Raw genomic sequence first — 13,171 nt, forward strand, 5'->3', positions numbered from 1 at the left:
CTGGGCCTTCGCTCCTGGAAAGTGCCCTCTCATTTGCCCACCGGGACTCCTATTGACTGGGAAGGTCGGACTCTGCTACCCTCTCTGGTGCCTTTTCTGTCCCTCTCACCCAGCCCCTGACAACCCCAGTGGCCTGCCCTGAGTATTCACTTGCGTTCTGAGCATCAGGAAGGAGCTCAGAGGTATGGGGGGCATGACTGAGCTCACCTAGGCAGGTGAGGGTGTGGAGAGAGCCAGGGAACAAGCACCCAACCTTAAGAGGTAAGCTGTGTAATAAGGCAGTCCAGAGAAAGGGCAAAGAGAAGGTCCGGGCTGGGGGAGTCCCATGGGGAAAAGGGAAGTTCAAAGACAGAGGTGCCTGCAGGGTCAGGGTCCCGGCCAGAAACAGCAGGAGCCGCAGCTCAGCCCCCGGGGTCTTTGCTGACCTCCCGCAGTGGGAGGGATGGGGCAGATCGGAGGGTGTAGAAGGGGAGGGTGGGGATGGAGGACAGTGAGTGACTTTGTGCCCTGAGGATACAGGATCTTTGGGGGGGCAGAGATTTAAGAGAATTCATGATAAAAGTGATCTGGTGAAGGCGTCTACAGGAAGGAGTTAGTGTGTTGACAGCCAGAAGCATTTATGTTTTAAAAGGAGGTTGGGGGGTTGGGTGGACCGAATCCCTCAGAATGAATCACTCATGTGAGGGGGGGTTTAGGCAGCTGGGGAAGACTGTTTGAAACTGTGCAGCAGTTTTCTTGATATCTTTCTAACATGAAATGTGATCATGTTAATTCCCAATTTAGAAGCCCACGGAGGCCCCCTCAGGGTTTCCAGGAAGGTCTTCTGTCCCTCCCCTTGCCCCCTGCCAACCATTTCAACTCCACCACAGCTCATGGTCCCCCAACTACCAACCAGTGTCCTGTTTCAAGTCTTCTAGAAGCTTCACCGGAGAGCTTTCTTGTGCTTAAAACCCCCTCTCTGTGCCCCTCCCCTACCTGGCCGCCTCCTACTCTGCCTTCAGAGTTCAGCCTGGTAAAGAGATGGAAGAGAGATCAAAGTGTTCACAGCTGTGATGTCAAGGTGGCGGAACTGCGGACAAGCTCACCGTTCTTCTTGATCCTTTGCTGTGGTGCCTGGAATATCTATAGTGAGCATGCTTCACTTTGATAAATGCAGGGATCCGAAGAATCACCAGCAAGGACCCAGCCCATGGGGTGCTTCTCCAGGAGCACCCCCACTCCCAGCTGGGTTGGGTCCTCTCTCTGGGTCTCGCAGCCCTGAGCCTTCCTTTTATCCTACCACTTTCCTGCTTCATCAGTTAGCTCCCTTCCCAGGGGCAGGGCCCAGCCCTGCCTGGCATGGCTTTGGGTGGGCACACATTCCAGGGGGCACCCTGGTGGGGTCTACCCACCCAGCTCTGTTTCTCGCACCCCCATTCTGAGACAAGGAGCAGAACCCCACCCCACCTCTTTGGCCCTATCACCACCTCCACACCATCCTGATGCTCTAATTTGAGGGCACAGGGAGGCATAAAGGGAGAAACGGAGTCCCCTGCTGCCCCCGGCCACACCCTCAAAGGAGGTCTAAAGTCTGAACAACTTGCCATTCTAAACAGACCAAAGGGGATGTGAGTGCTCTAAAAATACCAGTTGACACCCACGAAGCTTACACATTTCTGGGACCAAACGCCTGACACTCTGCACTTGGTCTGTGTCCAAGCATGGACTCTGTGCCCCCAGGATCCAGAGTCTGTAGACATTAGAAGGGGAAGCAGGCAGGCTGTGGAAATGGCCCCCAGGCCAGCCACATCCATATGCATCTTTGTAATTTGGAGGTGTTGAAAGATGTGACAGCCAGTCTGATGGCAGTGTTCCGAGGGCATCAACACTAAAAGCTTCATAATACACACTCTCTGTTCAAAGGTTGCTTTCCAGCGCCTGCTACACGCTTCTCCCTAGTCAGCCACTTGGCCACGCGCCGCTGTGTGTGATGCGTGTGTCCTGAAGGACTCACCAGGTTTTCTGCAGCAACCTGGGATGCATGTTCGGGCAAATGGCCAGAGCCCTGTGATAAAATCAGCAGCCCTTCAGACTGGCCCTTAAAAGTAGGCCTGGCTCTAGGAGATGCCGGTTAAATTGGAGGGCAAAACTCCATGCCTAAAATAAAGACCGTGGGAACTGCTTTCTTCTGTAGCCGGGGAATCAAAGTAATTTTCTTTAAAATCGACCCAAGTTGGAGTGGATGCCTTTGATCAGCCTGTCTGGGCTCTCACACCCTTGACTGATGCTTGGTGCCCTAGAGAGATTGAGTTCCAGGCAGAGGGAAAGCTATGGCCAAGGCCTGTCCCAGCAGCTGGTGGGTGAGGTGGACGGGGGAGCCCTGGCAACTGGAGAGACGAGGGAGGGGGGGGGGAGCGTGGGGAAGATGCCAAATTCTGGGGGTGGGGGCTTGTCATTGCTGCAGTAAGGGAGGGATGCTGGCTGGCCCTCTTTGGACACTGGCTGTCCCTGCCTCAGGACCACAGCCTGGGAAGAGGAAGGGCACAGGAGGGCATCCTGAATGGTGGGAGTAGCATGGGCAAAGCTCAGGAGCCTGGCAGGTCCTGGGGGAGTGAGTCAGGGCTGGAAGGCAGCGGAGCCAGGCTGGTGCGCAGGTCCCAGAGACCGGAAGGGACCCTCCAGGCCAGGCGCTAGCTGCATTTTGACGGTGACAAGTTAAGGGATGCACACTATAGCTTGACCCTGTCTGAACCCAGTTGTCTGAATATAACTGAAGCCAGAAGGTCATAAACAGTGCCCTTACTACGCACAAAATGCTCCATGTTCTGTCTGCTTTAACGGCTTGTCTTGACCCTGTAAATTGATCTCAGATTCCTTCCTGGGACTCCTCTGGTCGGGCACCGTGGCAGGGCTGGCAGGACGGCTTGTGGAGCCCTCGAGGGGGGCGGTGCCCCACAGGCCCTGGCTGGGGAGGAGAGGCTGGATTCTGGAACTATCCATGTGGAAGGGGGGCGTCGTGCTGTGGGTGGGCACCTCCCACACAAGTCCCTTGGTTGCACATCCCTCCCTCCAGGGACTCAGCATGGGGTCCTGGGTGGGGAGTGGAAGTGCGCCCCTCCAGTCAGCTCTCAAACCCACAGTTCAAGCAGCGACAGATTCAAAAGAACTGGAAAGGAAGGATCGGACACCACCAGGTGGTAGACGGTCTTCCCCAACAAGGGCGACAGACAGGCAGGATGGGGACAGACAGGAGGATGCTGGTCTGGGGAGGGTTCCCTGTGCTCAGAGCCCTGGCTCACAAATATCACATAGCGGGTAAGCCCCCAGGGGCAGGCCCGGGGTCTGCATCGAGGTGTTGCCTGCTCCCCGATGTCCAGGCCAGGCCAGGGCCCACAGGGGTAGACAAGCTTGGGCTGAGGAAGGGGGGCTGGCCCCTGGAGTCCCGGTACCCCTGAAGGCCCCCCGTGCTGTGTGTGCCCGCACTCTGGGCCTGTCACTTCCATGGCTGCAGGGTCCAGCTGGCAATCACCTTTCCAGATTCACAGTGAGGCCTCAGGCCTCAGCTGGCTTCTTTACCTCCTTCTAGTCCCTGGAGAGAGGCAGCCCGGCCCTGTGGCAGCCTGCAAATGTTCCTGGCCCCATTGATTCTGGGAGAACCTGTAAGGCTGGCATGTTCTTCTCCCTGTTGTGCAGGGGAGACACCAAGCTTCAGAGAAAGAAAGCTGCATGCCCAGCATTGCTCAGCTTTTAAGGGGCAGAGCCAAGATCCAAACCCAGGCCTGCTTCCTCCAGAAACTGGGCTTTTCCCAGGCAACCCCAAGCCCCTTTCTGGCCAGGCTCCAGGCTTCCTAGCAGTCCCTGGAGCTGCTGAGAAGCCAGGGCCAGAGCACATGCCATCCCTGAAAACACCATCTCCTGCTGCAAAGAGTGGGCAGGGTCAGTGCTGCCAAGTGGAACCATCTGGGCCTGTGGTTATGTGGGGAGGGGAGGGGAGGACCTGGAAATGCCTAATAAGCAACTTCAGGCAGGGCTGGGAGTGAGGCCCTTCCAGGCACCAGCCGCCGTCCTCTCTGGCTGGCCTGCTCCCGGCCCCCCAGCCCCCTCATGCCCTCCCCACTCTGCGCCCCACCATGCACGCACACAGACTCGTACCTCTCCTGTCCAGAAAGCCTCCCCCGGACCCCACCTTCAAATCCTCCTGGCCTTCCCAGCTCCCTCCTCCTTGTCCACCTGCGCTGCAAACAGCAGTGAGCCTGGGCAGCTGGGGGTCGGGCCATCCTCACTCTCACCCCCTTGCCCACTGCCCCATCCCCGCCCTCACTCCAGGAGGCCCCTCCAGGCCCTTCTCTCCAGACACATCCTCCTGCCCTCTTGGAAGTGAAGGAATCCGTCCCTCGGGCAGCAACCACTCCGGCCTCCCTGCAGCACTCGTCTCCTGCCTGTGCCAGCCCAGGGGGCACGCAGCCCCCGCCCCTGCCCACGGGCCTCCTGGACAGTTATGTGCAGAGCCACTCTGTGTTGCTCCTGCGGCCTTGTCAGCCCTTTATACCTTTCAGGGAGGGGACACGCTCCCAGTGCCTGGAGGGGAAGCCAGGCCCACCTGGGCTGTTCCCGGTCACGGGTCACAAAGGAATCCCAGCTGTTCACATCTCCAACCCTTAAATCTCCACCAAGATTCCGAATGTGATGGAGCTGAGGAGGCCATGTGGGGCCTGTGAGAGTCAGGAGTGAGGCCCTCTCCCCGCCTCCCCTCTCAGACTCCCTTCGGTCCTTAGCCCACGGTCAGCGGGTGGAGACAGGCCGGGGAAGGAGCGGGAGGGGCAGAGAGGCCCTGCCATTCGGGTGTCACAGACACCGTGCTCGGCCTGCAGGGCTCAGAGTGGCCTCCTTTGGTCACTTTCACGGGCCGCTCAGCGGCACCCCCGCTCCGCCCTGGGAATCTGAGGTCCACCCCAGTCCTCCTGGGCCACCTGCCCCTGGAGTGGCCCATGAGCACCCAGAGGATCTCCAGGCCAGCTCACCCTGGTCTAGCCTGCCCTGTCCCGTGGGGACACACTCTGCTAGCCCAAACACGGGACAAAGCGTAATGTAGCCAGCACCGGGCTCAAGATGAGCCCCAGCCACTGTGCCACCCCTGTGGCACTCAGGGGACATCAGTTCACTGATGAACCCCAGACCCCCAGGTCCCCAGCATGCTGCTCTCCCACCTCCCCAGGTAGAGTTCACGGTTCCGTCCCACCAGCTCCCTCTGCCTCCCTGTTAGACTGGGCACGTCTTCCAGGCCTCGGACGGGGCCTGTGACCTAACTGGAGGCCCTTCCGTGTTTGTTGGTGGTGTAAGCAAATGGTAGCTGAAAAGAATTCACGCACCTGGAAATTACTCTGACCCTGTCCCTAGCACTCTTAATGGGAGGATGCTCCACAGCCAACGGGAGCAGCCTGCACCCCAAAAGGGCCTCTTGGAGGCACAGGTCAGGGGAGGAGGTAGGAATGATTTGGGCTCTGGGGTGCTGACACCCAGGGAAAAGAAGAGGTAGTGGGGGTAGTTAGCTATGCTTGCAGGCCCACACCCTGCCACCTTTGCCGAGGCTACAGGCCTCATCCTTGTGTAGGGCCCACTGCCTCCAGCTCGGCCGCCTTCCAGCCGACAGACACTGCCTGTCTCCTCACTTAGGGAGATGGCAGTTTCACCCCAGGTCCAAGATTCTCCTCTCGGCGGCAGTCCTCAGCCAAGGCCATGCATTTTCATGACTTTAACCATCTGACCTTAAAATAATGACTCTCGGAAGAATACAGAAAACAATCATCTGTTTCTACAAATCTCCCCAGAATTGTAAAGATTGACTTAATTGCATTGGCAGATTCCATCATTTTCTAGGATACCTCAAATGGGGAGAATTTTTTAAGACAATTACATGAATGTCTTCCGGCTGAGACAAACAGGAAGGTGCCCTCAGTCTTGACAGCATGTCCAGCCTCCATGGGCCTGGAGTTGCCTCTTAGATGCACGGAGAAGAGGAGCAGGTGGCCCCAGGGGAAGTGGAGAGGCTGTCGTGCAGGCCCTGGTGTGGCCGCTCTCCTGGTGATTTTGGTCAGGTTCCAACCTCCTGGCCCCCAGAAACACTAGCTGGACGCAGCCTGGCCTGGCTTCCGGCAGGGTCACTGCCACACCAGATGGAAGGATGCCACTGCAAGTCAGCAATGGGGCCCGAGCAGGGCAGGATGTGGGGGTTCCAGGCAGGGGGCACAGCAGAAGGGGGAACAGAGCCGGAGGTGGACTGGGTGTGTGGGACAGATGGCAGCATGGGCTTGCTGGGCAGGACGAGTGATGTCCATCTCACCCTGCTGACCTCTTGTCTTTTCCCCAGGACCCTGGGTGGTCGTGCAACATCCCCCTCCCCTGCCTCTGCATCCCCACCCTGCCCCTGCTACATCTCAGACATACCTCAGCCCTGAACCCCTGCTCTTTGCTTTATGACAAAACTAACGTGTTAGTTAAACAACAACAGCGCTCACCCTGCAGTAGAGCCTAGAGATATAAAGTGCATGAACCCCTTCCTGCTTCACCCACTGGAGGGGAGCCCAGGGGCCAGCTCAGTGGGTTCTCCACGCGGGAGCACCTGCACACCAGGGACCTGTGACAGAGCCGATACTGACACCCGGACACGCCAGCCCATTCCCCGGAACTGTTGTGCCTTTGGTTCTGTGGGGAAGGGGTGTCTCTCTAGTTGTTTGAAAGCAACCTCAAAATACCTGCATGGCTGGAGCTTGGAGGAACTGACAGGCGTGGAGGGCCATCGCTGTCCCCACCGCCTTTCAGGGGGCCTGGCCTCCCCTCCCTCAGCTCTGGGCTGAGCTGCCTGGCCCTGTGCCGGCCCCACACTGCAGGCAAGGGGCCCATGTCTCCCCAACAAAATAAGTCTTGCTTCTCCCTCTGAGCGTCTCAGGCGCATGATCTTCTGCACATGAACAACCTGGCCAGCCCGTTCCTGGCTGCTCACTGCTGACCTCGGTTTAGAACTGTCTGTTTTTGGGCTGTGGGAGCAGGAAGGCGCTGAGGGAGACAAAGCTGGCTGAGGCTGAGGGGCTTGTGTGGCTCGAGTCTGGGGCTGGGGAGGTGGCAGTGCTGGCCTGGGCCTGGAACCTGACCAGCATCTCGGGAAGCCTCAGGAGGGCAGGAAGCCCAGCCAGCAGGCTGCTGCTTTGGGGGCTTTCAAACTGTCCAGCAGCCTCTGGGGAGGAGGGGAGGTGGGTGGACCAGGCAGGGGGCGGCGGCTCCCGCAGGACTGCCTTTGTGATACTCAGGCATTGAACATCAGGGCCGCGGCCCAATCGGCTACGTGTGGAGCACCTCTGCATCGCTGGCAGCGGCTCTCAGGGCTTTGCTGGTTCGAGTCTATAGAAACTTGACAAATTCTTCCAATCAAATTCAGGGAAAGGTCTGTCTCTGCTGCTGGCTGGGAGGGCAGGACTGCCTTCCTCTGTGGGTCTGTGCCAGGAAGGGCTTCTTCCTGCCAAAAAGGGTTCCATCGTCTTATTTCCTGCCTCCTCCTCTTTACTTCAAATCCTTCACCAGCTCTGGGTCTTCTCAGGCCTGTGCTTTTATCCGGCATGGCCTCTCAGCCTTTGGGAAGGAGAGTGTTGGGAGTGCGGGGTCTGGCGTCTCCCAGCCCTGGGTGGGGCTGTAGCTGCTCTTGACAGCTGGCAGCTTCACCTCCCTGACCCTCAGGCTCTTCCTCTCTGTCTTGGCGTGTTGGGAGCGGTAGGCAGTACATGTAAAGCACTTGGCACGGCCGCTGCTCAGCGAGCAATGGGAGGTGTGCGTGGGGGCCACACAGCCCGCGGGGAAGCCAGTGGGATGGGAGCAGCCCGGAGAGTAAGCTGCTGTTCTCTGCTTTTCCTTCCCTGCAGGAGGGCAGTCGGTCACCCACACTGGGCCCCCCATTTTGGTCTCTCTGGCCAACCAGACTGTTAACTTCAACTGCACAGTCACCTATAAGTACACCCGGGAGTTCAAGGCCTTCAGGGTCAACTACTTCCACGTGGACCTCCAGGGCCGGGAGAGCTCCCAGAAGCAGACTGACTGCCAATCTGGCTCCGGCAAAGAGAACGCGACCTACTCCGTGATGTGCTGTGTCTCCCCGGAGCTGCCCGATGCAGCAGCCACAGGCACCTACTACTGCTCCGTCCAGCTGCCCCAGGCCAGACTGAGGGGCAGTGGCACCTTCATCCTGGTCAGAGGTGGGGCTTCCCAGGGCAAAGGGCCCAGCGGCTTCATGCAGCAGAGTTTGGGGTACAGGACCTAGAGCAAGGGATGTTCGCCTCAGCTTTCAGCTTTGGCAGAATAGAACAGAGTGTGCGCAGAACCACGCAGGTGTGCTGAGATGCCTGCGTTCATGTGGGAAGGCCAGAGGCCTGGGATGTGGACATACCTCTGGCCACCTCTGGCAGGTGACCTGAGCGAGGGTTTCTGTGTCCCTTCAGCACAGCTCGGGGACTGGGTGAGTGCAGAATCAGGCATGAGCATGTGCGCGTCTGTGGTGGCCTGAGAGCGAGCGCTTGGCTCAGTACATCTTTCTGGGGGCAGATTGCTAGCTCTCGCCACATACTCAGCGGAGTGTCCACCCGGAAAAGTCAAGAACAGCACATCACTGGAAGCCACAGTTCTCTGGCCTGTCCCTGCAACGCGCTGGTAGGGGCCAGGGCTTCAGTACCCCACAGACCTGGGTGTGGACCTCAGTTCTGGTGCCTGTCAGGATGTGACCTTGGGCCTGGTCTTCAGGCTCTCTGGTGATGAATGAGGCCCTGCATGAGGGGGCTGGTGCCCGGTAACGGGAAGCCCTTGATAGATAACACACTGCCTGGCACGCGGTTGGCACTCCAAAATATTTTGCCAGGCAGATGGATGGATGGGTTGGGTGGATGGATGGAAGGATGGAAGGAGGGAAGAATGAAAGGAAAGAAAGCTCAAGGGAAGGTGCTGGGCTGTGCACTGCACCTACCGCGGGTGCAGGCCGGCTCCCCGCTAGGCCTGGGGCACACGTGTCCCCTTCATCCTCACCATACCTGCCATATGATCACTGTTTCACATGTAGGAAGCAGAAAGTCCCAGGGGATGAAATGGTCCCCCACCCAGAGTCCCACAGGCGGCTCTTAGTGGGGCCAGCTCACTGAGGCGGGGGCACTGAAGAAACAAGAGGTGACCCTTGCCCGTAACAGGAACTAAGGCAGCAAACACTGAAAGGGGCCTAGCCAAAGTGAGTGGGAGTGGGGATCTTGGGGGTCCTCGTGGGGCTTGCTGTAGGCAGGGTCCTGGGAATAGAAGAACATAGGAATTGGAGGTCGTGGGGCGAAGTGGGCCCTGGCCTCGCCCAGGTAACTAACCCCCGTGCTTCCCTGCCCTCCTCTAGACTCAGGGTATCGAGAGCCCCCACAGGGCCCTGGGAAGCTCCTGCTCTTTTGCTTTGCTGGCCTCCTGAGTGTCCTGAGTGTCCTGGCCACAGCTCTGCTGCTCTGGAAGAAGGTAGGGGATGCTCGTGCACAGCATGTGCCCTTGGGTTCCATGCATGCCCAGCACATCGTGGGTGCTCAGGAAATGATCAAGTGAAGGAATGCAGTGTGCAGTGGGCACCGCTCTGCCAGCCCTGGGGTGCAAAGATGGCCATCAGGGCTCCAGGCTGTGGTTTGGAACTTCTGCTCCGGCTCCTTGAGGGCGGCCATCAGGGTGGCTCAGGACACTGCTCCATCCTCTGGGGACCAAGAGCTTCTCTGCTGCCTGCTGGCTGCTCAGCCAGTGAAACCCTGGCATGGGGAGAGGGCTCTGGCGCCGCCGCGGGGGCTCCCTTGGTCAGGGAAGGCTGAGCGTCTGCACCCACAAGGCCGGACTGTCCATGCCCAGGGAAAGACTCCTTAGACGGGAATTCATGTGCTTGTCCCTTCAACAAGTATTTACTGAGCACCTACTAAATTCCAGGCCCTCTTTAGGCCCTAGAGATACAGCAGTGACCAAAATGGACCCCCAAGAGGTCCCGGCTCTCATCAAATTTGTATTCCAGCCGAGGGGAGACAGACTAAAAACAAACATATAAATTAGTAAAGCGACTGTTAGGGAAACACAGCAAAATGAAGAGGCTATGCATGTGGGAAGGAGGGCACTGGCTGTTTTAGATAAAGGGTCCTGAAGGGCCCCCCATGCTGCCCTTGGAAGGAAGGGAGGTGGGCAGGCATAGGGAGGAGTGTCAGCAGGGGACCAGCAGGCACAGGTGCTCCAAGGCAGGAGATCGCTGCCAGCGTTGCAGGGGCTGCAGGGAGGCCCTGTGGGTGGCATAGACTGAGTGCAGGGAGCAGGGGAGGGTGGTGGCGTGGTGGGGCCAGGTGAGGGCACTGATATGGACCCTCGGGCTGCTGTGACAAGGAGCCGGGCAAGGGAGGCTCCGGAGGAGCTACTGCAACAGTCCAGGCCCAGGCAGCTGGGACCAGGGTGGCCTCAGGGGAAGTGGCCGGGTAAAGGCTGAAGGTGGAGCGGGCAGGACTGGCTGATGAGGAGACCCACAGTCAGCTGGAGGCCACAGGCTCCAGGGCTGCTGTGTTCCCCGGAGGGGAAGGACCAAGCCTGGACACCGAGATCAGGGCCTGCCTGGGCGTATCGCCCACCGACAGCTGTGGGATGGAAGAACAGCAGCCCAAGGATGAAGGGGGAGGACTTGCCTGAGCCACACAGCCAGCATGTGGCAGGCCTGGGACTCGAACACGGCTTCAGTTTCCCATCGTTGCCTCAAGGTTGGAGATGTAATCACTCTCCCAGTGGGCATGGCTGTTTGCTCGGCCACAAACCCCTGGAGGCTGCCTTTCCTGCCTTCTGCAAGTCAGAGCCTGCCTCCAGTTCCTCTCTTGTCCTGCGGCTCCCTTGGGATGCCACAGACGTGGGGCCTGACCCTGGCATGGCCTGCTCTAGACACAGCGCAGAGAGAGTCCACCTCATGCCATCCTCCTGTGAGCTCTGCTGTGAGGTCCTGGGAGGGCCCTGCCACTCGGTGGCTCCTCGGCCCCTGTGAGTCCCAGGATGAGGACAAAGGCCTGCCTGCCACTGGGCCCACCTCCCCCGCCTCAAACAACACTGAGCACTTGTGTACCCGGCCTGGCCCTCACCCTCAGGACGTGTCCTCCCCCAGCCCTGCTGCCCCTCCCCGCCCCCGCGATGGCCTCGGGGGGCACAGCTCTTGCTGGGCCTGCCTCCTGGTGAATGCCTGCCAAGCTTCCCAGAGGGGCAGTGTCTGACCAGGGGCTTCCAGCAGGAGGGATGAGGCACTTACACCGGGTGTGGTCCCCCACCCAGCCTCATGTGAGGGGTGGCACAAGTGGTTTCCATGGGCATGAAGCACAGCAGGAGAGCTCAGAGCTGGGCCAGGGTGAGATCGTGACCCTGAGCCCCCACTTCAGCTCTTGCTCTGCAGAAATGGGGTTGTGTTTACTGGATCTCAAGGTCCTATGAGGCCAGGGAGGCACCTGGCACAGCGTAGGTGCCCAGTAAGGTCTTGGGAGGAGAAGAGGAGAGGGCACGCTTCCAACTCAGCCTGACTCCCAAGCCCAGCTCCTCCCGCTGCTGGGGGGCCTACCTTCCGCCCTCCTCCCCATCTCACCCTCCCTCCTCTCCTTCCAGGAATAGCTGTTGAGAAGCTGGTATGTGCCAGGCACTGGGCTAAGTGCCAGACGGTGGAAAGCAAGACAGAGGCAGACCCTGCCCCTTGTCAGTCTGGCCCTCCCTGAGCCTCAGTGTCCTCCGGATGTGAGAGTAAGAGTAGATGCACCTCCTTGGGAAAGGATAGAAGAAACAGCATTTTTGAAACGTGAGCTGGGTGCCCCACCCAGAGTCAGAGGGTGTGCACAGGTGCTTCCCACGTCCTTCCCTACACTTGGGGAGGAAGGGCCGGGGTGAGAGCCCGGCCTTGAAGGAGACAGAACTCGGAAGGCCAGAGCCACTACTGGAATCGTGTTCTCACGAAGTCTCCAGAGCTCCCTGGAGCTGTATCCAAAGGGTTGGCTGCTTGCAGTGGCCCAGCCTGTCTGAGGCCAGCTCAGGTTGAACCATGAGAGTGTAGCTGGAGACCAGGCCAGGCAGCTGGCTTGGGGGCCGAGAGGAGAGGGCCGAGTAAGAGGAGGCATGGAGGGCCCCAGGGGCACAGGCGGCTGCAGGTCCGGAAGAGGCAGAGGATTCCTGCCATGGGAACCGGTTCAAGGGCTCCCATCCAGTTCGGGCCTAAGGTTGGCTTCCCAGAGCAGGCAGCCTCTGATGCAATCGGTCCCCATCATCTCGGGGCCTCTCCCGGAGCAAATCTCCCTCCCCAACGGCTCATTCCCTTCCTTGGTTCCAGAACCCAGGCAGCGCTGTGCTGGTCACCTCATCTTTCTCATGGCCTCTGAACACCGGCCCATCCTGGGCCCTTCCTCAGAGCTCTCCCCCGTCTGTCTATACTCCCTGGTTATGGCTCCACTCCTGGGTTATAGTCCCCTCCCCTGGCACTGCCCCCAGGTCCCGTCCAGTGCATGGGGCCTACCTTGTCCAGAGCAGCCCTCCTAGCACCCCTGTTGGCCCCACCCGCCCCATGGCGCTGTGCCCCCGGATGCTCAGGTCGAGAGCCTTACGGCGGTGCCTGCCTCCTCGCTCCCCCAGTGAGCCCTGCGCACAGTCTTTCCAGGGTCCACTCCCTTCCCTGTCCTCCAGCCCCTAGCCCAGGCCTTCATCGCCCTTTGCCTGGAATACAGGCCTCCTGGCTTCCATGACCCACGGCCCCTGCTTGTGGAAGGAACGCAGAGCAAGCACGTGCTTGGACCTGGAAGATGAGTCAGAGGCGACCTGGCCATGAGGCGACCGACAGCAGCAGGGCTCCCATGTCACAGAGGGGGAACCGAGGTTCTGCGGGCCTCCTGGGTGGCTAACGGCCACACGGCCCCGGTCATTCATTTGAAAACCACACTTGGAAGGGCCGATGTTGATGGTCTGGGAAAGGGCCCCTGGATGGGGCAAGGCTGGATCCAGGAGGCGGAGCGTCCCCACCCCGTAACAAAGTGTGCCCTTCCGGCTTTCCAAGGGAGGCCCCTCTTGCCCCACGGGAGCCCCGGCCACAGCCCAGGCCTCCTTATTGCGCCCTGGAAGTCCTGCCCCTCCTGCAGACCCCGTGCCTCGTCCCCTTACC

General features: G+C 59.6%; 1 protein-coding gene across 2 annotated transcripts in view; it reads left to right on the top strand.

The window, feature by feature from the left end:
- NFAM1 (NFAT activating protein with ITAM motif 1) overlaps positions 1 to 13,171 on the top strand; it is a 31,703-nt gene that overhangs the window by 5,613 nt on the left and 12,919 nt on the right. For both annotated transcript variants that reach the window (XM_036931523.2, XM_036931522.2), the window contains exons 2-3: positions 7,890 to 8,219; positions 9,389 to 9,501. In XM_036931523.2, the coding sequence (XP_036787418.2) occupies positions 7,890 to 8,219; positions 9,389 to 9,501 (443 nt within the window). The remainder of the gene's footprint in view (positions 1 to 7,889; positions 8,220 to 9,388; positions 9,502 to 13,171) is intronic.

Source organism: Manis pentadactyla, chromosome 10 (assembly GCF_030020395.1).
Source record: "Manis pentadactyla isolate mManPen7 chromosome 10, mManPen7.hap1, whole genome shotgun sequence".
Taxonomy (NCBI): Eukaryota; Metazoa; Chordata; class Mammalia; order Pholidota; family Manidae; genus Manis; species Manis pentadactyla.